The sequence below is a fragment of the Colobus angolensis genome, unplaced genomic scaffold (genome assembly GCF_000951035.1).
Source record: "Colobus angolensis palliatus isolate OR3802 unplaced genomic scaffold, Cang.pa_1.0 Scaffold524, whole genome shotgun sequence".
Classification (NCBI taxonomy): Eukaryota; Metazoa; Chordata; class Mammalia; order Primates; family Cercopithecidae; genus Colobus; species Colobus angolensis.
The window spans coordinates 384,552-411,160 of NW_012118755.1; the positions used below are offsets into that span (position 1 = coordinate 384,552).

The 26,609-nt window shown below is 40.7% G+C and overlaps 1 protein-coding gene across 1 annotated transcript in view; it reads left to right on the top strand.

The window, feature by feature from the left end:
* ZNF25 (zinc finger protein 25) overlaps positions 1 to 22,619 on the top strand; it is a 26,475-nt gene extending 3,856 nt beyond the window's left edge. Inside the window, exons 2-8 of the mRNA XM_011960774.1 lie at positions 1,202 to 1,301; positions 5,845 to 5,867; positions 16,305 to 16,431; positions 16,736 to 16,831; positions 20,117 to 20,180; positions 20,690 to 21,213; positions 21,298 to 22,619. Coding sequence (XP_011816164.1) covers positions 16,398 to 16,431; positions 16,736 to 16,831; positions 20,117 to 20,180; positions 20,690 to 21,213; positions 21,298 to 21,869 — 1,290 coding nt within the window. The 5' untranslated portion in view covers positions 1,202 to 1,301; positions 5,845 to 5,867; positions 16,305 to 16,397 and the 3' untranslated portion in view covers positions 21,870 to 22,619. The remainder of the gene's footprint in view (positions 1 to 1,201; positions 1,302 to 5,844; positions 5,868 to 16,304; positions 16,432 to 16,735; positions 16,832 to 20,116; positions 20,181 to 20,689; positions 21,214 to 21,297) is intronic.
* Positions 22,620 to 26,609: the final 3,990 nt, after the last annotated feature.

Below are 26,609 nucleotides of genomic sequence, written 5' to 3' on the forward strand. Positions count from 1 at the left end.
TACTTTTAGTAGAGACTGGTTTTCTCCTTATTGGTCAGGCTGGTCTCGAACTCCTGACCTCGGGTGATTCACCCACCTTGGCCTCCCAAAATGCTGGGATTACAGGCATGAGGACCGTGCCTGGCCTGCTACTGATTTTTTAATGTTGATTTCGTATCCTGCAACTTTACTGAATTCATGTGTCAGTTCTACCAGTGTTTTTGGTGGAGTCTTTATGTTTTTCTAAATATAGGGTCATGTCATCTGTGAACAAAGATAATTTGATTTTTCCTTTCCAATTTGGTTGCCCTGTATGATTTCTGCTGCTTGTGACAAGGACCTTAGGATTATGACATGTAGTTGCCTTTTGCTACATATATATGAAGTGCTTGTTTGAGAATTGTGATGCCTAACTGTTATTTTAGAAGCTAGATTTGTGTCACTGTCAGCAGATTAGATTCTCAAGTCAGAGTTCATCAGGGCCTAATTAAATTTTGCCTTAGGCCCAGCCCAAGTTTTGAGGGTACAGTGCATTGCAGGTACTGTCTGTTTTGGTGATCCTGGGTGAAGACTTACAGAATCAGAATGGTACATGAAGGGTTGTTCAAGATTATCTAATTCCTACTCATTTTAAAGACAAAAGTATTGAAACTAAGGCAATCACTAAGTTTATTAACAGCAGAGCCTAGCGTAGGACTGAGTCTTTAAGTTCATTATGTCATATTTACATCAAAAGAAGTTTCTTGGAGAAGTAGTTTTTGAGAAACTGCAATTTGGGAAGAAGAAATGTCTTATTTTTGAGAACTTTGAAAAGACTTTCTAACCTTGGGTTTATAATAGAAAAAAATGCTTATGATATATAGCTTAATTACCTTTTATGTACCAATAAATATATCTCTTCAACATCATTTCTAGTGTCAGCAAAGGGCTCCATACTTTGGATATATTATACATGTTATTTAATCAGTCATGATAGGATATTTAAGTTTTTTCTTTTGTGTTATTCAGAAAACAGAAACATAATTTTCAAAACAGTCAGTAGGAAAGAAATGTGTAGATTCATTCAAAAATGTCCCAGGCTCATCAAGATTAATATCAGAGTCAGAAGTGGACAGGTGGATGCTACTTCATCATGGTCCTTACTGTGCTTTCTAATGGGTCAAAGATACATTTTCTCAAAGATATATATTTTACTAAAATGTTGTATGGAAATTTCTCACAGGTGATTCCTGGGGCTGCCAGATAAGGTCCCTTATGATTTCTGCTCTGGCTTTGTAGTTTTCAGCCTTTCCCAAGAGCAACAGAAAATGAACAAGATCCGGGTGAGTCATTTGTTTAGCCCTTACTTTGTTTCACTGTGTGTCTGTGTGTGTGTGTTTAATGAGTTTTACGAATGAGAGCCCATATACTAAATTAGAAATGTAGAAATAGTTAAAAATCACCTTCAGGCAAAATACTATTAGAATAAAACAGCAATTCTTGAAATGTGGTCTGCAGATCCCTGGAAGCTCCAAGACCTTCTCAAGGGGTCTATGAGGTTGAGACTCAGAGTGCTAAGATGTAGATTGCCTTTTACACTGTTGATACTTGCACTGATGGCATGAAAGCAATGCTAAATAGGTTATTGCCTGTTTGGCATAGACAATGGCATTGATACTAACAAATGTGATTTTTTTTTTTTTAAGATGAAATCTAGCTCTGTTGCCCAAGCTGGAGTGCAGTGGCATAATCTCGGCTCACTGTAGCCCATCTCCCAGGTTCAAGTGATTCTTCTGCCTCAGCCTCACGAGTAGCTGGGATTACAGGCACCTGCCACCACACCCCTCTAATTTTTGTATTTTTAGTAGAGAAGGGGTTTCCCCATGTCGGCCAGGCTGGTCTCAAATTCTTGACCTCAAATGATCCTCCCACCTTAGCCTCCCAAGGTGCTGGGATTACAGGCATGAGCTACTGTGCCAGGCCATAAATGTGATTTTAAAAATATACCTTATAACAATGTGTCAGCATTTGAGTAATATTTCTGAGGTGTATGTTCAGAGACAAACTCAAGCAATTTAGGAGGACAAAGTGATACAGAGAAGTGAGGAACGAGTTGTAGGTTGATTGGGACAATATTACCCTAAAAGACAATATTTGAGGAAAGTCTGGAATTAAATGAGATAGAGAGTCAAGTAGAAATCTGAGGGAGGGCCGGGCACGGTGGCTCAAGCCTGTAATCCCAGCACTTTGGGAGGCCGAGACGGGTGGATCACGAGGTCAGGAGATCGAGACCATCCTGGCTAACATGGTGAAACCCCGTCTCTACTAAAAATACAAAAAAACAGCCGGGCGAGGTGGTGGGCGCCTGTAGTCCCAGCTACTCCGGAGGCTGAGGCAGGAGAATGGCGTAAACCCGGGAGGCGGAGCTTGCAGTGAGCTGAGATCGGGCCACTGCACTCCAGCCCGGGCGACAGAGCCAGACTCCACCTCAAAAAAAAAAAAAAAAAAAAAAAAAAAAATCTGAGGGAGCAGCATTGTGGGTAAGAAAAACAGCAATACAGACACCCCAAAGCATGTTCCAGAAACAGTATGTAGGATATTGAAGCTAGAGAGATATGACTTAGGGAAAGAATGGTAAGAGGTAACATCAAAAAGGTAGAGGAAGCTAGAATATGTATGGCCCTTGTAGGCTGTAGAAAACAATGAATTTGGTTTTTTTGTTTTTTTGTGTTTTTTTTTGCTCATTTAAAAATCACCTTTTATATAATCAAAGGAATGTACATAATGAAACCTGACCTTAGGGGGGAAAGAATTTAGCTGTTCAATAATAAGGATGGTATAAGCTATAGATTTTATATAAATGCCTTTTATCAGATGAAGGAAGTTCCCTTCTTTTCCTAGTTTGTTCAGAATTTTTATCATGAATGGATCTTGAATTTTGTCAAATGTTCTTTTCCTTTTTCTGGGATAATCATGTTGTTTTCTTTTTTAGTTTGTTAGTGTAGTGAACAACATTGATTGATGTTCAAATGTGGAATCAAACTTGCATTGCCAGGAAAGTTGGTCATAACATGTATATTTTTATATATTGCTGAATTAGATTTCCTAACATTTTGTTGAGGATTTTTGCATCTATCACCATTAAGAATATTGATCAGTGATCAGTATACTAGTAAATGTTTAATAACCAGATTTTAGGGGTTGGGAAAGAAATCTGGTTTATACTGTTTACCAGTTTCTGTGGTATAAATACTCCCACCATACCAAATTTCAAGCTATAACATGCCAGCCAGTTCCTGAAAACTAGCTCTTCTGAGCTGATACAAACTGGTGCCAGCAACCACTGTAGTTGTCATTTCTGGTAATGTTATTGTTAGATTTGGGTCTCAGGGTCATGTGAGCCTTATAAAATGAGTTGAGAATGGTTATTTTTTCTTGGTTTTATGGAAGAAATTACATATAATTGGTATTTGTCTGGACAGAGGGAGGGAGGGAACAAAAGAACAAAGGGACTAAAATAGCACATTTCCGGGTTCTTCATTGTCAACTTTCCCGCGCCCGGGACAGACACAGGTTGACCGCGCAGGCACAGTCTGACGTCTGAGGAAGAAAATCAAAACCTACCTAACGGCGCCTACTGCCCCGCCCCTGACCCGCCTATGTCCCGCCCCTGACCCGCCTATGTCCCGCCCACTGCCCGCCCACTCCCGGGCCCAGGACATAAAAGCCGCTCCCGGCGGGCGCGCCACGCAAACTTCCTTGGCGCCTGCTCGTGGGCAGACTTAGGAACCTCGCCGGAGAAGCGGGAGCGGCTTCGTTGGCCTCCACGGCCGGAGACCGGTGAACCTCACCCCTCCTTCACATTGGCAAGTTAATAAAGTTTTCTTTTACCCTGCTTACTTGCCTATTCTCTGGCACTTACTCTGGTGGTCGTCTGGAGCAAATCAGTATTGTTTCTGCTTTATTGTTTGATTGAATTCACCAATGAAACCATTTAGGCCTGAAGTTGTCTTTGTTCAAAGGTTTTGTTTACTTGTTTTAATTGAAGTGAAATTCACATACTATTCATCATTTAAAATTATACAGTTGTGAGCTATTAATATTTAGTACATTCACAGTGTTTTGTAACACCACCTCTACCTACTTTCAAAATATTTTCACCATCCGAAAAGAAAACCCCATACCCGTTAAGCAGTCATTCCCTGTTCTCTCTCCCTCTTTCCCTTGGCAACCACTAATGTTTTCTGTCTCTAGAGATCTACCTATTCTAAATATTTCATGTAAGTGAGATCATACATTATGTGACCTTTTGTGTCTGCCTTCTTTCACTTAGCGTGTTTTCCAGGTTCATCCACCTTGAAGCATGTATCAGTACATCATTCCTTTTTATGGCTAAAATGCCATTGTGTATATACTCCACAATTTGTTTATCCATTCATCCATTGACAGACATTTGGGTGGTTTCCACTTTTTGGTTATTATGAATAGTGCTGTTAGGCAAATTCATCTGTAAGTACTTGATACCTGTTTTCAATCCTTTTGGGTATATACCTAAAAAATGGAGTTGCTGGAATGTACGACAATTCTATGTTTAACTTTTTGAGGAACTGCCAAACTTCCACAGCAACTGCACCATTTTACATTCCCATTAGCAATGTACAAAGGTTTCAGTTTCTCCCTATACCCTTAAAACCTGTTCTCCATTTTTTAAATTATGCCTATTATAATTAGGGTGGGAGGGTGAAGTGTTATCGTTGTGGTTTTGCATTGCATTTCCTTAGAGATGAATGATGTTGAACATCATCTTGTGTGCTTTTTTTTTCAATTATTTTTCTAGTGTGCTTTTTAGCCATTTGTATATACTGTCATCATTTGGTATATGCAGGTGATTGGTTCCAGGACCCCTGCATGTACTAAAATCCACACATACTCAAGTCCTGCAGTCAGCCCTTCAGAACCCATGTGTGCAAAAAATTGGCCCTCCATATGTGTGGGTTTCCAATCTTGCAAATACTGCATTTTCAATCTATGTTTGGTTGAAAATAATCTGCATCCAAGCCTGTGTTCTTCAAGGGTGAGTTGTGTTATTTGGAGAAATGTACACTCAAGTTCTTTGCCCATTTCCTAACTGGGCCGTTTATCTTTTTGATGTTGAATTATAAGAACATTTTATGGCCAGGCCCAGTGGCTCATGCCTATAATCTCAGCGTGTTGGGGGTCACGGTGGGCGGATCACTCGACGTCAGGAGTTCAGACCAGCCTGGTCAACATGGTGAAACCCTGTCTCTACTAAAAATACAAACATTAGCTGGGCTTGGTGGTGCATGCCTGTAGTCCCAGCTACTTGGGAGGCTGAGGCAGGAGAATCACTTGAACCTGGGAGGTGCAGGTTGCAGTGAGCCGAGATGGCACCACTGCACTCCAGCCTGGGCGCCAGAGCAAGACTGTCTAAAGAAAAAAAAAAAAGATTGGCCAGATGCAGTGGCTCATGGCTGTAATCCCAACACTTTGGGAGGCTGAGGCTGGCGGATCACGAGGTCAGGAGTTTGAGACTGGCCTGGCCAACATGGTGAAACCTCGTGTCTATTAAAAATACAAAGATTAGTTAGGCATGGTGGTGCGTGCCTGTAGTCCCAGCTACTTGGGAGGCTGAGGCAGGAGAATTGCTTGAACCTGGGAAGCAGAGATTGTGGTGAGCTCAGATGGCGCCACTGCATTCCAGCCTGGGCAACAAAGGGAGACTCTGTCTCAGATGATTTGCAAATATTTTCCACACTGTGAGTTGTCTTTTCTCCCTTGTGACAGTGTTCTATAATGCACAAACACTTTAAATTATGATGAATTCAGATTTATTTTTCTTTTGTTTGTGCTTTTGGTGTCATGTAGAAGAATCCATTGCCAAATTCAAGGTAGGCTATGTTTTCTTATAAGAGTTCTACATGTTTAACTCATATATGTAGGTCATTGATCTGTTTTGAATGATTTTTGCATATGATATGAGGTAGAGGTCCCATTTAACTCAAGCATGTGGGTATTGAGTTTTCCCACTATTATTTGGTGAAGAGACTATTCTTTTCCTACTGAATGGTCTTGACAGCCTCGTTGAAAATCAGTTGGGGCTGGATGTGGTGGCCCATGCCTGTAATCCTAACACTTTAGGTGACCAAGGTGGGCAGATCTCTTGAGCCCAGGAATTTGAAACCATCCTGGGCAACATGACAAGACCCTGTCTCTACAAAATACAAAAATTAGCCGGGTGGGTGGTGTGCACTTTTAGTCCCAGATACTTGGGAGGCTGAGGCAGGGGAATCACCTGAATCTGGGGAGGTCCAGGCTGCAGTAAGCCATGATTGCACCATTGCACTCCAGCCAGTGAGACCCTGTCTTAGAAAAAAAAAAAAAAAAAAAGATGAAGAAAATCATGTGATCATAGATATATGCATTTATTTCTGGACTCAGTTCTATCCCATTAGACTGTATGTCTATCCTTATGCCAGTACCTCACTGTTTTGATAACTAGTTTTTCAGTAAGTTTTGAAATTTTGAATTGAATCCTCTGACTTTATTCTTCTTTCCCTATGTTGTTTTGGTTATTGAGGACCCCTCACAATTTCATATGAATTGCAGGATATTTGAACCTGTAGATTTCTTTGGGTAGTATTGTCATTTGAACCATGTTAAGTCTCCCAGTCCATGAAAACAGGATGCCGTCTCATTTATTTAGGTCTTATCTTAGTATAGCCAGCCAGCTCTCTTTTGGTTACTACTATTTTTGTGAGATACCTTTTTCCATCCTTTCTTTTCAGCCTACTTGTGTCTTTGGATCTAAATTTAATTTTAGAAGGCATATATTTGAATCATGTTTTTGATATCCATTCAGTCAATCTCTGCCTTTAACTGGCGAGTCTAATCTATTTAAAATGATGTTTGATAAAGACTTCTGCAACTTGGCATTTTTCTTCAACATACTTTATATCTTTTCCTTTAATTCCTCCGTGATATGGTTAGGCTCTGTGTCCCCACCCAAATCTCATGTCAAATTATAACCCTCAATGTTGCAGGAGGGGCCTGGTGGGAGGTGATTGGATCATGGGGGCAGACTTCTCCCTTGCTGTTCTTGTGATAGTGAGTGAGTTCTAACAAGATCTGGTTAAAAGTGTGTAGCACTTCTGCCTTTGCCCTCTCTTTCCTGCTCTGCCATGTGAAGATGTGCCAACTTCTCCTTCACCTTCTGCTATGATTTTAAGCTTCCTGAGGCCTCCACTGCCATGCTTCCTGGATAGCCTGTGGACCCATGGGCCAATTACACCTCTTTTCTTTGTAAATTACCCAGTCTCAGGTAGTTGTTGTTGTTTTTTTTTTTTTAATTGAGATGGAGTCCTGCTCTGTCATCCAGGCTGGAATGCAGTGGTGCAATCTCAGCTCACTGCAACCTCCGCCTCCCGGGTTCAAGAGATTCTCCTGACTCAGCCTTCCAAGTAGCTAGGATTACAGGTGCATGCCACGATGCCTGGTTAATTTTTGTATTTTTAGTAGAGACGGGGTTTCGCCATGTTGGCCATGTTGAACTCCTGACCTCAAGTGATGTGCTCTCCTCAGCCTCCCAAAGTGCTGGGATTACAGAAGTGAGCCACTGTGCACAGCCTCAGGTAGTTCTTTATAGCATTGTGATAACACACTAATACCCTCCAATACTGCCTTCTTTTTTCTAATGTACCATTTTGCTTTCCTCCTCATTTCCTTTTGTGAATATTTTAAGGTGTTTTTAGTGGTTACTGTTAGCATTACAATTTTTTCTAATTTTTAACAATCTAGTTTGAATTGATACCAACTTAGCTTCAGTACTGTATAAAAATTGCTGATATGTAGTTCTGTTTCTCCCCCTTTTATGTTGTTACTGTCACAGATTATATTTTTGTATGTTGTATGACCATTAACATATATTTATAATTACTATTTTATGCATTTGTCTTTTTAAATCCTATAGGAAACAAAAAGAGATAAAATTTAAAACATACCACAATACCAGCTTTTATATGTACCTATATAGTTACCTTTACCTGTGTTCTTTATAGCTTCATCTGGCCCTGAATTACTGTCCAGTGTCCTTTCATTTCAGACTGAAGGACTTCTTGTAGCATTTCTTATAAGGCAGGTCTACTAGAAACAGAGTCCTTTAGCTTTTGTTTATCTTGGAATATCTTAATTTAATCTGCATTATTGATGGATAGTCTTGATGGAAAAGAATTCTTGAAATAGAATTCTTTTCTTTCAGCACTTTAATATGTCATCACACTGCCTTTTGGCTTTCATAGTTTCTGTTAAGAAATCTGCTTTAATCTTAATGGATTAATGGATTAATCTTAATGGCTGGAGTTGACTGCTTTCAGCTTTTCCATGCTGAGGTTGTAAGTGGCTAGTGGCTCTAGCATTCCAAAGTATGGAGGCCAGTGGCCCCCTTCCCACAGCTCCATTAGGCAGTACCCAAACCACACATTTCCCTCAACATTGCCCTAGTAGTTTCTCTGCGGGGGCTCCATCTCTGTGGCAGACTTTTGCCTGGACACCCAGGCTTTCCAGTACATCCTCTGAAATCTAGAGGAAAGCTACCAAGCCTCCTTCATGCTTGCATTCTGAGCATCTGCAGACTTAACACTAGATGGAAACCATGAGGGATTACAGATTGTGCCCTCCTGAGCTGGGGCTAAAGCTGTACCTGGATCCCCTTGAGCTGAAGCTGGAACCAGAGTAGCTGAGATGTGGGGAGCAGTGTCACAAGGCTGCACAGGGCTGCATTGCCCTAGGCCTGGCCCCTGAAACCATTCATTTGTCCTAGGCCTCTGGGCCTGTGATGGAAGGCGCAGTCCTGAAGGTCTCTGAAATGCCTTTAAGGCATTTTCCCCATTGTGTTGGATTGTTACTTGGCTCTGTTTGAGTCATGCTAATTTCTCTAGCAAGTGGTTGCTCCACAGCCTGCTTGGGCTTGGATTCTTTCTGTACCACAGGACCAGGCTGCAAACTTTCCAGACTTTATGCTTTGATTCTCTTTTAAATATCGGTTCCAACTTTAAGTCATTTCTTTGCTCCTGTATTTGATCATAGGCTGTTAGGAGCAGTCAGGCCACATCTTGAATGTTTTGCTGCTTAGAAATTTCTTCTGCCAGATACCCTAGGTCATCATTCTTAAGTTCAGTCTTCCACAGATCCCTGGGACATGCAGCCAAGCTCTGTGCTAGGATAAAACATGGGTGACCTATACTCCAGTTTCCAATAAATTCCTCATTTTCTTCTGAGACCTCATCAGCTTAGCCTTCACTGTGCATATCACTATCAGCATTTTGGTCACAACGGTTTAACCAGTCTCTTAGAAGTTTCAAACTTTCCCTCATCTTAGTGTCTTCTTCTGAGCCCTCCAAATTCTTCCAACCTCTGCTTGTTACTCAGTTTCAAAACTGCTTCTATACCTTCAGGTATCTTTATAGCAATGCTGTACTCCTCAGTACCAATTTTGTGTTAGTTATTTTTTGCATTGCTACAAAGAAATACCTGAGGCTGGGTCATTTATAAAGAAAAGAGGTTTACTTGGCTCATGGTTATGCGGTCTGTACAGGAAGCATGGCACTAGCATCTGCTCAGCTTCTGATGAGGCCTCAGGGAGCTTTTACTCATGGCAGAAAGTTGAAACAGGAGCCAGTACATCACATAGTGACAGTGGGAGCAAGAGAGAGAAAAAAGGGGTAGGTCCTAGACTCTTTATTTATTCATTTATTTATTTATTTTTTGAGGTGGAGTCTCACTCTGTTACCCAGGCTGGAGTACAGTGGCATGGTCTTGGATCATGGCAACCTCTGCCTCCCAGGTTCAAGCAATTCTCCTTCCTCAGCTTCCCAAGTAGTTGAGACTACAGGCATGGAAGACCACACCCGTCTAATTTTTGTATTTTTAGTAGAGACAGGGTTTTGCCATCTTGGCCAGGCTGGTCTCAAACTCCTGACCTCAGGTTATCCACCTGCTTTGGCCTCCCAAAGTGCTGGGATTATAAGCGTTAGCCACCACACCTGGTGCCAGACTCTTTTAAACAACTAGATCTCATGTGAGCCAAATGAGAACTCATTATCAAAGGAATGGTGCTAAACCATCCATAAGAGATACACCCCTGGCCGGGCGCGGTGGCTCAAGCCTGTAATCCCAGCACTTTGGGAGGCCGAGACGGGCGGATCACGAGGTCAGGAGATCGAGACCATCCTGACTATCATGGTGAAACCCCGTCTCTACTAAAAATACAAAAACTAGCCGGGCGAGGTGGCGGGCGCCTGTAGTCCCAGCTACTCGGGAGGCTGAGGCAGGAGAATGGCGTAAACCCAGGAGGCGGAGCTTGCAGTGAGCTGAGATCCGGCCACTGCACTCCAGTCTGGGCGACAGAGCGAGACTCTGCCTCAAAAAAAAAAAAAAAAAAAAAAAAAGAGATACACCCCCATGACCTGAATACCTCCCACCAGTCCCCAACTCCCACACTGGGGATTATATTTCAACATGAAATTTGGAGGGGACACACATCCAAACTATATCAGTAGGCCAGTAAGAAAAAAGTGCCATGCACTTTCTCCCCAAAATTTAGCAGGCTCTTTCTTTATTAAGTACTCCACTGAGGCTGGGCACAGTGGATCTTGCCTATAATCCCAGCACTTTGGGAGGTTGAGGTGGGTGGGTCACCTAAGGTCAGGAGTTCTAGACCAGCCTGGCCAACATGTGACATCCCATCTCTACTAAAATTAGCTGGGCGTGGTGGTGGGCCCCTGTAATCCCAGCTACTTGGGAGGCTGGGGCGGGAGAGCTGCTTGAACCCGGGAGGCAGAGGTTGCAGTTGCAGTGAGCTGAGATCACACAGTTGCACTCCAGCCTGTGTGACAGAGCGAGACTCTGTCTCAAAAAATAAATAAATAAAAAGAAAGAAAAGAAAAAAAAAAGTACTCCACTGTTTGATGGTTTTAAAAAGAAACAGAAAAAAGATTCTACAGTTCCAAAAACTTGATTCTATCAGTTTTTGTCAGCTTCAGTGGTTGCCTCAGTGGAGGGACCAATTCTTACAGCACCCTAAGTCACCATTTCTCAAGAAGTCAGTCATGTTGAAACGTTTTTAACTACAGATTCAGTTTATTTAATATCATTGATACTAGGTAATATTATTTATCTTAGATATTTCTTCCTGAGTGAGTTTTGGTAGTTATCCTCTTTCAAAGAATTAATCCATTTCATCTTAGTTGTCAAATTTATGCACATAGACTGGTTCTTAGTATTCTCTTATTTTCCTTTTACTGTTTGTAGGGCCTATAGTAACTATTCCCCTTTTCATTTCTGATGTTGTTAACATGTATTTTTTATCTTGGTCATTCTGGATATAGGTTTATCAGCCTTTTTCAGAGAACAAAGTTCAAATGTTATTTCCCAATAACATTAAACAAAGTGCTCACCTATTATTTTCAAGTATTTGATAGCATTCCAGATAAGTTTCTGTTACTGATTTCTAGTTTAAGTCTACTGTGTTTAGAGAATGTATTTGGTAGATTTCAATTCTTTTAGTTTAAGATATTTTTCTGGCCCAGAAAATGATCTTTTAGTGAATATTTCATGAAAAGATGTGAGCACTTTGTTAATGTATATTTGTAAGTATCTTTGAAGGACAGTTTAGTTTACAAAATAGTCTTTTCCTTCTCACTTCTTCTGTAAGCAGTCTGTTTTAAATTTTATAGTTTCCTGTTATGGCTATATGGGAAATAAGTTATTCTTACATAACTGTTAGCTTTTTTTTTTTGAAACGGAGTTTTGCTCTCTTGCCCAGGCTGGAGTGCAGTGCTGCAATCTTGGCTCACTGCAACCTCCGTCTCCTGGGTTCAAGTAATTCTCTGCCTCAGCCTCCCAATTAGCTGGGATTAAAGGCACCCGCCACCATGTCTGGCTAATCTTTTGTATTTTTAGTAGAGATGGGTTTCACAATCTTGACCTGGCTGCTCTTGAACTCCTGACCTCATGATCCATGTGCCTTAGCCTCCCAGAGTGCTGGGATTATAGGCATCAGCCATTGCACCTAGCCATCTGTTAGCCTTTTTTTTTTTTTTTGAGATGGAGTTTCAATCTTTGTTGCCTAGGCTGGAGTGCAATGCCATGATCTTGGCTCACCACAACCTCCATATCCCAGGTTCAAGCGATTCTCCTGCCTCAGCCTCCCGAGTAGCTGGGATTACAGGCATGAGCCACGATGCCTGGCTAATTTTGTATTTTTAATAGAGACAAGGTTTTTCCATGTTGGTCAGGCTGGTCTCGAACTTCCAACCTCAGGTGATCCACCCGCCTTGGCCTCCCAAAGTGCTGGGGTTACGGGTGTGAGCCACCGTGCCCGGCCCTATTAGCTTTTATATCTGATTTGCCATGTGATTTTTTTGTAGTTTCTATTAAGTATATTCTAGAATGCCTTGCAAATATGGTGCATCGTTTGTGTGCTTTTAACATCTTCGTATTTATGAAAACATCTTTTTTTATTATCCTTGAATAAAAAATTTGGCAGGGCGTGGAATTCTAGGTTCAAAACCTTTATCCTTTGTGGGCATTTTTTCTTTGTCTTTTAGCATTTGGTTCTACATATGAAAAGTCATATGTCAGTTTTGTCCTTATTCTCTTAGGTAATCTCTTAATTGCTGAAATAGAATTGCTGTCATCTAAGAAACTAGTACTTGTATGTTTTCACAGAAATAGAAGTGTTGCTGTAAAAAATACAGATGTATTTCAACAGAATAAAATGTCTATGTGTGTATATAACACAATTTGTGTTTCTCCTTTTGTCTGTATTGTGCCCATATTTAGGCACCCCGGTGAAGTAATCATGTTGCCCAATTGACCCTGGTACCATTATGTAGTGGGGTCTCTTCATCAGCTCTTGCTTTATACTGGATGCTCTTCGGTTTTCGTTGTTGTTTTTTAAGTGGGGAGTCTTTAATTAATTTTCCTATCAGTCATCCTTCTGTTCTTGCCAAACCCCAGCCCTCTGACTCTGAGCATAGAAGTTGACATGAGCTCTTTGTTAGGATGTGTGTCCAAGAGCTGGATTCTCTTCTCTGCTCTTAGGAATTCTAGATATTTCCAAAATTTCTCAAAAGGCCTGCTTACTTATCACAGCTTTCACTCCTTTGCTATGCTGGTGTGTGGTTATGCTAATTTGGACTCTTTACATTTGGATTTTTAACTACAATTGTCCCTTATTTGTAAGTCTCCCTTTCTTTGGTTTTCTAGATACTCCTCCTGGCTGCTTACTCTTAGAGAAGTTTAGAGAAGTTCTCTCAGGCTCCATAGTCTGGGCCTAGTCTCCTGCCATTATCTCAGATACTGCTGTTCCCACAGCTTCTTTTTTTTTTTTTTTTTTTGAGACGGAGTCCTGCTCGGTGGCCCAGGCAGGAGTGCAGTGGTGCATTATTGGCTCACTCCAACCTCCGCCTCCCAGGTTCAGGCCATTCTCCTGCCTCAGCCTCCTGAGTACTGGGACTACAGGCGCCCACCACCACACTTGGCTAATTTTTTTGTGTGTACTTTTAGTAGAGACAGGGTTTCACCATGTTAGCCAGGATGGTCTCGATCTCCTGACCTCGTGATCCACCCACCTCAGTCTCCCAAAGTGCTGGGATTACAGGCGTGAGCCACTGTGCCCGGCCCCCACACCTTCTTTTTTGGGCTCTTCTAGAGCTCTGTTTTTTATATATTTGAAAATTCTGTCTGTGGAAACTTACTCATATGTGTATCTGCCAAAATGGACAATTTCATCTTTATGTTCCACAGTCACTTTAAGCACAGAATGAACAAAATTCAACTCATTAACTCCTGCCCAACTTATCTTTTTCCTTGTATTCCTGTTTTCATTTACAGACTTCCTGGTTGCCACATAATAATGTTAGTTTGTACAAAATTAGCCGGGTGAGGTAGGGGGCGCCTATAGTCCCAGCTACTCGGGAGGCTGAGGCAGGAGAATGGCGTGAACCCGGGAGGCGGAGCTTGCAGTGAGCTTGAGGTCAGGAGCTCGAGACCAGCCTGGCCAACATGCTGAAACCTCGTCTCTACTGAAAATACAAAAATTAGCCAGGTGTGGTGGCAGGCGCCTGTAATCCCAGCTACTTGGGAGGCTGATGTAGAAGAATCATTTGAACCTGGGAGGCAGAGGTTGCAGTGAGCTGAGATTGTGCCACCCAGCCTGGGAGACAGAGCCAGACTCCATCTCAAAAGAAGAAGAAAAAAAAAATGAACCAAGAATTTATATCCAGCCAAGATGTTCTGCAAGTAAAAATACTGCCTTTCAGATTTCATGGAGTATAAATAAAGCAGTGATTAGAGGAAATTTCATAGCCTTAAACAGTTCTACTAATAAAAGTGAAGGAATGAAAATAATTGGCACTATGACTGTACCCACAAGCAAGGCATACAGACACTATGGGTGCTGCCCTCCCCCTTTCTCCCAGTGATTGTTAACTAATGTCCAATTAATCACAAAGTCACGTTATACTTCTTTCCTCCACTGCTGTTGCTTTTATATAAATGTTTTTCTGATTTTTCTAAAAAATGTGCCATTTGCCACTTTCACATTAAAGTTTTCTCCTAAGCCACTCATTTACCCCTATAACTCCAGTGCTTACTTGACTTGTCTCTTCCGTGGTTCCTGGTGTCTGTATTTTCATCTACACAGTGAATGGTGAGCATCCCAGAGATATATAAGACATTTCACATATTATGAAATAGCAGAGTATCTCTTTATGTTTTCTCTTATATGAACAAAAACAAACTTGTTAAATTTATTATTATTATTTTGAGATGGAGTCTCGCTCTGTCACCCAAGCTGGAGTTCAGTGGCACAATCTTGGCTCACTGCAACCTCTGCCTCCCAGGTTCAAGCCATTCTCTTGGCTCAGCCTCCTGAGTAGCTGGGACTACAGGTGTGTGCCACCACGCCCAGCTAATTTTTGTATTTTTTTAGTAGAGATGGGGTTTTGCCATGCTGGCCATGCAGATCTGAAACTCCTGCCTTCAGGTTATTCACTGGCTTCGGCCTCCGAAAGTGGTGGGATTACAGGTGTGGGCCACTGTGCCCAGCCTATTTTTTTTTTTTTTTTTTTTTTTAGATAGAGTCTCGCTGTGTCTTACTGCAGCCGTGACTTCCCAGGTTCATCTGATTCTCCCGTATCACCCTCTCAAGTAGCTGGTGTTACAGGCCTGAGCCACCACACCCTCCACCTTAATTCTTAATAAACATGAATACAAGCAAATGTATGTATTAAGCAGAGATTTATTTGTTAAGTGTATATGCAAAGTATATTTTACTAGTCCAAAAGACAGATTCAGAATTTCTTTTGTCCTGTTCCTTGACTTTACACATTAACCTTCTAATTAATCTTGGTCCTATGCCCTACCATAGGTATATAACTAGCAACCTATGGTATATACTTACCATTGGTATATACCCACCATAGGTATCATACCTACCAAGTTATATGTGGTTTCCTAAACTTGCCATTTCTCATGAATCCATGCCTTTGCCAATTATGTTTTCTTTATTCCTAAAGTTAGTTTGACCACCTAATAAAATCTAATGTGACAATATGAAATGCAAATAATTACCCCCATTTGTGGCCATCTCATATTGTGTACTTGTTTCTGTCATGGCACCTGCCCCACATACTGTAATTTAGCATTTTCACCTTTGTCTCCCTGGCAAAATATAAGCTCCTCGTTAACAGGAATAGAGTCATGTGTCACTTAGTGATGGGGATATGTTCTGAGAAACGTATCCGTAGGTGACTTCGTCATGCAAACATCACAGAGTGTCCTTACACGAGCCTAGATGGTACAGCTGACTGCACACCTAGGCTATGTGGTGTCGCCCATTGCTCCTAGGCTACAAACCTCTATAGTATGTTACTGTATTGAACACTGTAGGCAATTTGTAACACAATGGTAAGGATTTGTGTATCTAAACATAGAAAACAGACAATAAAAATACTGTATTTTCTTATAGGATCGTCATCATATATGGAATCTATCATTAACTGAAATGTCATTATGCGGCACATGACACTTATTTTTTTCTTCATCTTTGTATCTTCAGCAGAGTTCCAGGCATTGAGTGGGAGCTCAGTAAATATGTAATGAACAAACATTCCTTCTATGAATAAAGCAGGGTACAGTATGGCACATATCCTAACTCTCCAGAGTGAACTTTGCAGTTAGTACACTAAGAGCTAGCTCACATGTCTTTTCAGTGGTATGCTATCTATTCTGGTTACTTCAGATTGAACTGAAGCTTGTTATTCCAGGGACCCGTGACATTAAAGGATGTTATTGTGGAATTCACCAAGGAGGAATGGAAGTTACTGACTCCTGCTCAGAGGACTCTGTATAAGGATGTGATGCTGGAAAACTATAGTCACCTGGTCTCAGTGGGTGAGGAAAACTTCCCCAGGTGTAAATCCCACTAGTTTGCATCTCCCTTCTTGGCTGCTGGAATATAAAAGGTCCCTATAGGGCTGAATGATTGACATTAGCTATGATTCAGAGTTCAAAGTTAATAAATCCATTTTGGGTGTTAGAAAAAATATCTATGTCCCTGTCTCCCCACTGAAAGAATCTAAATTTGCCAAGCCTAACTGCAACCTTCATCATTCTTCTGAAATTCCACTTCCTTATCTTTCACAGTCCCTAAATTCCAAGCAATTTGTATCATTTCCTTGATATTTTCCATTCATAGGTTACCATGTGAATAAGCCAAATGCAGTCTTCAAGTTGAAGCAAGGAAGAAAGCCGTGGATATTAGAAGTAGAATATCCACATTGGGGTTTCTCTGGTGAGTTAGAAGAAATTATATCCCATGTTACTGGTGAGTGGTTGGTGCCTCTTGCCTTCTGAAATATTTTTCGGCAATCTCTCACTTTTTTTTGAAACAGAGTTTTGCTCTTGTTGTCCAGGCTGGAGTCCAGTGTTGCCATCTCAGCTCACCTCAACCTCCACCTCCCAGGTTCAAGCAATTCTGCCTCATCAGCCTCCTGAGTAGCTGGGATTATAGGCATGCACCACCATGCCTGGCTAATTTGGTACTTTTAGTAGAGACAGGATTTCTCCATGTTGGTCAGTCTGGTCTCCAACTCCCGACCTCAGGTGATTCACCCACCTCAGCCTCCCAAAGTGCTGGGATTACAGGCATGAGCCACCGTGCCCAGCCTAGGTAGTCTCTTTATAAATGCCCTATAGTTTTGGAAGCGATTAAGGACACTTTATTTGCACATGTGAAAAAACCTAATTCACACCTCCAATTTTTGTTCTCTCCACTTAAATTCTCTCCTTTGCTAGACATGTTTTAAATAGATTTACTTCTCTTTCCTATATACAAACTCTAATCCCTCCTTACCTTGTAAGATTTTGTCTTTTTCTCTAGCATCACGAGTTACTCCCTGCCATTAGAGTATGCAACTATAAAGTGTTTGTAAATCTAACTTAAAACTTTTTTAAATGGCATCTCCCTCCGTTTATTAACAACAAAATACTTCAGTTATTTTAGCACCAATTTTAGTTTCCCATATTTTCTTTAAACTCTGAACTCAGATTAAAAATCGTTATGCAGCTCAACAATTCTTTCATTTCGGAGTTGCTACTTCCTGCTATACAGTGTTTATCCTTCCCATAAAGCACTGCTTATCCCCCCTAAAATCTGTTGTATCTTATTTGAATAACACTAAGGCAATCTCATCCTGCCTCCTTAAATGTTTATGATGTATTTTCTAACTTGTGCACAGATGTGTTGCCAGTATCAGGAACAATGCCTAGTACATATTAGTTGCTCAGTAGATATTTATTGAAAGAATGAATATTAATTAACAAGAGACTGGTTGGGCGTTGTGGCTCACGCCTATAATCCCAGCACTTTGGGAAGCCAAAGCGGGTGGATCCGTTGAGGGCACGAGTTCGAGACCAGCCTGGCCAACGTGGTGAAACCCTGTCTCTACCAAAAATACAAAAATTAGCCGGGCATAGTGGTGCAGACCTGTAGTCCCAGCTACCTGGGAGACTGAGGCTTAGACAACGAGAATCGCTTGAACCCAGGAAGCAGTGGTTACAATGAGCCAAGATCGTCCCACTGCACTCCAGCCTGGGCAACAGTGAGACTCATGTTCATGAAAAAAAGAAATAAAAAATATATAAAATAATTGACAACAGACAGACACACTCTACTTTCTGCTCTGTGCTTTTTTTATTAACTCCTGTAAGAGCTCATCCATTCTTAAGGCCAATGCATTGGTTTTTATGATAAGGACTCCTAAAATTGACCTCTCCAGCGTCTTTGCCCTATTTATATTCTGATCCCATATTTTTACCTTCTTGTAAGATAGTTCTGCTCATGCCACTTCCTTCCTTGTTAGGATCAAAACAAAAATTGTTGATCTAAATTCCCACAGTAGCTGTGTAATGCAGCAGATGTACATTGCCAGAAGCCTTCATGGTATACTTAATACTGACTCAGTATTAAGTCATTTAGTATTAAGTCATTTAGACAAAATAAAAAACTTACAAGGGTAAGGAGGTATTAGTAATATTCATTTACATGAATTTTCTGTCAAGAACTAGTCTGGCCCTCTCTTGCCTATGCAACTTATTTTTCCTTGTGGCCCCAAAACACCTGTTAACTTCCATTTTACTATGCTCTCAAATGTTTTCCAGACATAAGATTTTTTTTGAGATGGAGTCTCACTTTGTTGCCCAGGCTTGAGTGCAGTGGCGTGATCTTGGCTCACTGCAACTCCCACCTCCCCAATTCAAGTGATTCTCCTGCCTCAGCCTCTTGAGTAGCTGGGATTACAGGTGCCTGCAACCAGGCCCAGCTAATTTTTGTATTTTTAGTTGAGGCGGGGTTTCACCATGTTGGTCAGGCTGGTCCCGAGCTGCTGACCTCAGGTGATCCACCCACCTCAGCCTCTCAAAGTGCTGGGATTACAGGCATGAGCCACCATTCCCGGCCCATTCATATAATCTTATTTCATGTGTGCCTGAGTTAACGTTGCATAATTCCTTATCAAGTGACTTTTCTTATGTATTCCCCACCATTGCTATGAAATTCCAACCCCAAGCCTCTACTGATAACCTTTCACTTGCTTTCATGCATTTAAAGATGCATAAATATGAAGGTCACTAAAGATTCTAGAATGATGTTCAATAATTTGACCTTTAAAGATCCTGTAGTAAATTGGAAGCAGAGATGGAAGAAGTGAGATATGAAAATGAAATTCAAGACTAGTACTGAGTCATAAGTAACAAGTGCTTTAGAAGTGCAGGATTTGGTGGTCAGGATGAGTTCAGGATTGAAAATCTCTGGTGTTACAACTAGGAATTCATCCTTGTATAGATGGCTTATCCTGATGCTTTTAAGAAAATCCTTCCTTTTGGATATATGTGGTCCTCCATCTTCCTGTCCTGAAAACAAAGCCAGCTAGACGGAGAGTGAAAGCCCAAGCTACAGGACTCTTCCTCTAAGCCTGAGGAAACTGATGTTCTGAGAAAGTCCCTTTAGACACCTAGATTGCTGTGGATGGATGAAGAGGAAATAAAGTAGAAGTTTGTCTGCTAAATACTAGCAATCCTAGCACAGTAATCTAGATTTGAGGCAATAAAGACCTATACTTCAGTACACTTCAGCTCCTTCTTCCAGTTTAATCTTTTCCATGTAATTCCAGGGAACACTGTTGTCCAGTAGTTTTTCTTATCCTGCTTACTGTTCATGGTACTTAAGGGGCTCACAGCATTCTCTATACTTCCCACACTCTTGTTCAGCAACACTTCTAATGTCTTACGTTCTCCTCTCCCAGTTCTATTTTTGTCTTTAACTTTCGCCTCCAAGCTCTTAAGGTCATATTTGTAAAAATGTCAGAGTACATGGGTCTACAGCTAGGCTCCTTCTTCTGTGTGTGACAGCAGTTTTTAGTGTTCGTTTTAGTTTATTTTTCTAAAACAATGGGCTAGAGGAAATTTGCATTTGAGGTTCTTTCATTATGAGAAATTGGCCTGAAGCCTAAGAATCAATGCTATGACAATATTAATGTGTTAATATTTACAAAGTATTAAATTTTTGATTCCTTTGTAGAAGACCTATGGAGTATTCATGATCTAGAAGCAAGATACCGGGAAAGCCAAGCTGGAAATTCAAGGCCTGGAAATTCAAGGCAAGTTCAAGAATTAATGTTTAAGATTAAAGATTTGTAAGCAAGAGTCTTGAAGGAGTTGCTGGAAATGAGAGGGCACTAGTTAATACTAAACATGAGAAAACTAACACTGCAAAGCAAATCCCGAGGAATATAATCCAAATGAGAATGCCCCTTTTCATAGAGACCTTGTGCAGGATCAGGCAACTGAAACTTTGAGGTAGTCTTTTTACTCTTCTGAATTAAATAATAAAGGGAGTCTTTATTACACAAAACAGAAAGCAGGCAATTGAGAGACCCTGTGAATAGAATGCAGATGCAGATTCACCTTACTAAGTGTTAAACTACGGTGCAGGTCAGAGAATGTTCACAGTGGAGAAACCCTATGGAACCAATAAATATGGGAGCATCTCTAGAAATCAGTCCTCAGAGGTACTTGGAAAATATGCTCAGTGTGGGGGAACAAAAAGCCTTAAAAGTCTTACACATTAATGAATGTGGAACTTTCTGTCTAGGAATGGAGAACTCACAAAACATCAGAAAACTCGTACCACAGAGAAAGCCTATGAATGTAAGGGATGTGGGAAGTTCTTCTGCCAGAAGTCTGCCCTCATAGTACATCAGCATACTCACTCAAAGGGCAAATCCTATGACTGTGATAAATGTGGGAGCTCATTCTCCAAAAATGAAGACCTCACAAGACATCAGAAAATTCACACGAGAGATAAAACCTATGAGTGTAAAGAATGTAAGAAAATATTTTACCACCTATCATCTCTCAGTAGACATCTGAGAACCCATGCAGGAGAGAAACCCTACGAATGTAATCAGTGTGAGAAATCCTTCTACCAGAAACCACATCTCATAGAACATCAGAAAACACATACAGGGGAGAAACCTTTTGAATGTACTGAATGTGGGAAGTTCTTCTATGTGAAGGCATACCTCATGGTACATCAGAAGACACACACAGGGGAGAAACCCTATGAGTGTAAGGAGTGTGGGAAAGCCTTTTCCCAGAAGTCACACCTCACAGTACATCAGAGAACACACACAGGGGAGAAACCCTATGAGTGTAAGGAGTGTGGGAAAGCCTTTTCCCAGAAGTCACACCTCACAGTACATCAGAGAACACACACAGGGGAGAAACCCTATAAATGTAAGGAATGTGGGAAATTCTTCTCTAGGAATTCACACCTCAAAACTCATCAGAGAACTCACACAGGAGAGAAACCCTATGAATGTAAGGAATGTAGGAAATGCTTCTACCAGAAGTCAGCCCTCACAGTACATCAGCGAACTCACACAGGGGAGAAACCCTTTGAATGTAATAAATGTGGGAAAACCTTTTACTATAAATCAGACCTCACTAAACATCAGAGAAAACACACAGGGGAGAAGCCCTATGAATGCACAGAATGTGGCAAATCTTTCTCTGTGAATTCGGTCCTCAGATTACATCAAAGGACTCACACAGGAGAGAAGCCCTATGCATGCAAGGAATGTGGGAAGTCCTTTTCTCAGAAGTCACATTTTATTATACATCAGAGAAAACACACAGGGGAGAAGCCCTATGAGTGTCAGGAGTGTGGGGAAACCTTTATCCAGAAGTCACAACTCACTGCACATCAGAAGACACACACAAAGAAGAGGAAGGCTGAGAAGCAAGATGAGTTGGGAAATTCTCTTGACTGAATTCATTCTTCAGAACAATCAGATAATTCACACAAGAGGTACACTTTATGAATCACATCAATATAGGGAAATTTTCAGCTACAATCTTTGCTCTTTCTATGTATCAGCAAATACATAGAGAGATTCTGTACATTTATTTGCGAGAAAATTTTGTCATATTGTAGACTTTTCTAAATATTAGATAATATAGATGACAGAAGTCATGCAAATTGTAAAACAGGAGAGAAACCTTTCAGAAGTCATACTTTTGTTTTGCAACATAGAAATCACACAGGAGAGAAATCCTGTGAGTAAAATGAATGTCAAGACATTTTCTGTCAGGGCAGCCAGCTGTAGACATCCAAAAGCTCATAAGTGAGAAGCTCCTTGAGCATCCAGAAATCTCTTTACACAATTGGAGCTCATATACTAAAGAATTCAAAGGGATAACTGCAAAGACGGTGGCAGATACAGAAGCCTTTATTAAGAATTGATGTTTCATTCAATGTCAGATCACTGGTACTTGGATAGATATTTTAAATATTTGGAAGGTGTTCAACAAAAATTCAAATAATTTATACTGAGGGAAACAGTTATACTAGAAATCATGTTGCAGATCTGATGCCAAGATTGCTCTGTTTTAAAAGGAAACCTGCAAATGTCTACATATATGAAGCTTTTAAAAAGCACAAAGTATCAGGCAACATCATTAAACATACATTAAATGTTTTTTGGTATATAGGACTGTGTGTATGTGAGTGTGCTATAACATGTAACTTGTGGATGTTCAATGTGCATGTGGAATCCATCCATAATTGTACATAGGGAAATACGTAACCTTAGTTCGTTCAGTAACTATTATGCCTATGAAGATGTCGCACATTAAGTCTCAGTAGTGACTCTTGTTGTTAATATTTGTATTGTAAGTGTAATATTTCTTTTAAACTATAAGGCATCTTTTTATCCTATTTGTGTGTGTGTGTGTGTGTGTGTGTTTGCAAATGGCTATAGACAGTGGCACTAAACTAATCCTTCAAAAAGAAGTTAAAATGTTTTTGTAAAATTTTCAAATGTCAGCCAAGTTTTGCATTAGGGACACCTTTATATATAGCAAAAGCCTGAGCTGTTTTTAAACAGCTAAAAACAGTAATATTTATTACAATCTATACAATGAAAACAAATAGTGCAATGTAAGAAATATTGTGTATCTTACTGTTGATGTATGAGCAGGGAGCAGAGGTATCTGCATTTGTATTTTTCTGAGAGTCCTAAATGTTCTTCACCAACTTTTTCTTCCTCATAGAAGCAACATGACATAGTTAAGGGGGTGGACTCTGGAATCCTGCCGCCTGGGCCCTAATTCCAGCCTGGGGCATGCTACTTAATTAATATCTCTGTGCCTCAATTCCCTTCCCATAAAAGAGTAGTGATAGTGACAACATCTTAGGATTGCTTTGAGGTCTAAATGAGTTGAAATTTTCAAAGCACTTAGAATAGTGTCTGAGACACAAGAGCTATATGTTAGAGGTTATCATCATCATTATTTGTATTTGTGAATTACGCTGCAAAAAAAAAAAAAAAAAAAGTTGGCTACCCAACATTCATCCCCCACCTTCTTGCTGCCAGTGCCTTGATTTGGTTGGTTGTTGTTTGTTTTCCTAGAAGTGATTTAGGAGCAGTTCCTGACTACACTAAGTCAGGGTTTGACAAATGACGGTCCATCAGACAGATCTGGCCCACTACCCATTTTTGTATCCTGCAAGCTAAGAATGGTTTTATATTTCTAAATGGTTAAAAAAAGAATACTGTGACACATGAAAATTATATAATATTCAAATTTCAGTGTCCATAAATAAAGTATTGAAAACACAAATACAAACAAAAACTTCTGTTCACGTTTGACCTGTGGCTGTCTTTGCACTACCCCAGTAGGGTTGAGTAGCTGTGGCAGACACCTTATGCCCTTCAGCCTATGATCTAGCACTTTACAAAGTAAGTTTTTCTGTTATTTAGAGCTGAAAATAAAAACAGTGTAGAGTTATGCTTTTATAAATATTACGTGTTTCAGAAATGATGCATACAGCAATTTGTAGGTGGGTGGTTTTTTTGCAGTATGTTTATTTTGTGCATTATATTTATATGTTAAGAGCCTGAGCTTAGAAATATTTTTTCAAAGAATTGTGTTTTTTACTTGCTGAATTGTCATAACATCAAAACAAGAAATTTCTTGATGGAATGTAGCAGTAAATATATGAAATAAACATTGTCTAAATTAAATAGAATTGTTCATTGATCCCTCCCCATGTAGCAGGACTGGCCGCCGACAAAACCTCTCAGACACCAAGTTGTGGAAGGAAGGGCTTTATTCCGCTGAGAGCATTGGCAAGCTACCATCTCAAAATCCAAGCTCCCCGAGTGCACAATTTTTGTCCCTTTTTAGGGCTCACAACACTAAAGATTTCATATGAAAGAGTCGTGATTGAGTCAACAATCTAGGGTATACGTGATGGGAGACCCTACTGATAGAGAGAAACAGAACAGGGCAGGGAGTTTCACAGTGTTCTTCTATACAGTGTCTGGAATCTATGAATAACATTGGTTTCTAAGTTACGAGTTGATTTTTAACTACTGGGTTTAGGCCAGGCAGACCCAGGCCTGGTTTTGTGCCTGGCGCCAGGCTGCCTGTCTTTGGTGTTACTTCCTTGTTTTTTTCTTAAAACAGCTACTGAGTATAAAACAATATAAAACAATGTGAGAGGGTCTTTTTCTTTCCTCACCCACAGTATTCCTTTATTTTCTCCCAAATCAATGGCCAGCTTTCCCTGTATCGTTTTATGATTTTCTCACTATCCCATAAGGTACCATTGGTAAGTCATACTTAGCTAACGTAACCCAATAACAAAAAACTTACGGTACTCAATTCCATCAGCTACATTACTAGTAATCTATAAAATTATTTTATTGCCTGCACTGCATGTATTGTCATATGCTGCTACAAGCTAAACGTGCCAGTGTCTTACTTCCCCTTCCTAATAAAGAGAATTTCATTGATGTTCAGCTTCTTTCTGTGTGTGTGGCAGGGTCTTGCTCTGTCACCCAGGCTGGAATGCAGTGACGTGATCTCGGCTCACTGCAACTTCCACTTCCCAGGCTCAAGCAATTCTCCCACTTAGCCTCCTGAGTAGCTGGGATTACAGGCACACACCACCACACCTGGCTAATTTTTGCCTGTTTTTTTTGTTGTAGAGATGGGGGTCTCCCCATGTTGCCCAGGCTGGCCTTGAACTCCTGGGCTCAAGCAATCTGCCTGCTTCGGCCTCCCAAAGTGCTGGGATTATAAGCATGAGCCACCACACCCGTCTAATGTTAAGCTTCTTAATCATGCCTCGTTGTGACATTCTGACCTGTCTGATGTTTAGCATTTATGGACCCCTAATATGATATTTACTGATTACTCGTATCTCAAGAAGGTATACTTTGTACCTACATGTTATAACTTCTGAATACTTCATGGAAAAATATTTTTACCAGTATTTCATTCTACTCAGCGTTGCCATGAGCATGCCATCTTGATGGAGGTTTGAGGTGACATCTATCTATAAGTAAGCCTTTAGGGTGGTTCTTTATTTTAACCTACTGTGAAAGAAAATACACTTTCTAAATTCCTCACACTTCTCAATAAAAAATTAAAATGAATACTTTCTGGGGACAGTCCAATAACTGTGACAAATCTGTTATCAAGAATAGAGCCAGCTGGGTGCCATGGCTCACTCTGGTAATCCCAGTATTTTGGGAGGCTGAGGCAGGTGGTCCCCTTGAGGTCAGGAGTTTGAGACCAGCCTGGCCAATGTGGCAAAACCCCATCTCTACTAAAAACATAAAATTAGCTGGGTGTGGTAGAACCAGCTACACAGGAGGGCATGGCAGGAGAATTACTTGAGCCTGAGAGACAGAGGTTACAGTGAGCCAAGATCATGCCACTGTACCACAGTCTGGGTGCCAGAATGAATGAATGAATATAAATAAAATAAATAAATAAATAAATAAATAAAATAAAGCAAGCCTGTACTAACAAGAACAATTTAATATTCCTAATGATGAGAATACTCATGTTCTCCATATTCAAGCCTGAGACAGTTTCTTTGCCATAGTCTCAAACCATGAATGGGTAACCACAAAAATTGATGGTAGACAAGTAATCAGACATTGAAAGCAACTAATCAGACAATCTCTCCTCAGTACACACACTTAAGAAAGTCACCCAGTCTGACAGCTATGCATTTCTGAAAGCCAGTCAGCACCAGCCTTCACTCTGACCATGCTTTGGAAAGTTAGCTTTTGGCTCAGGCCAGTGACCACGCTTTTACCACCAAAAGAAAGCCAGCAACACTCTTGCTTTCAAAAACTGGCCAATCCCTGAATCCCATGTTTCCTAAAGTTCTGTATCATCTCATACTTTGGCTATGATTTACAAGTACAGAGTTCCTTTGGTTAGTGAAGGCCACAGATACATTATCAATTCCTTCCTACTTGCCACTCTGGTCACAAGAGGGAGATTCTTTTCCCCATCTTTGAATCTGGGCTGGCCTGGGACTTTAGCCTAGTACAACATGAAGTTCCAGGCCTGCTCTTTAGGAAGTGTGGCAGCTTGAAGCTAACCATCGTGCGAAAAGTTGGACTAGTTTGAGGCCATGTCATGAAGAAACCCAAGCAGCCCATGGTGAAGCCCCTGGTATCAAGCATGCCCATGAAGCTCGCTTA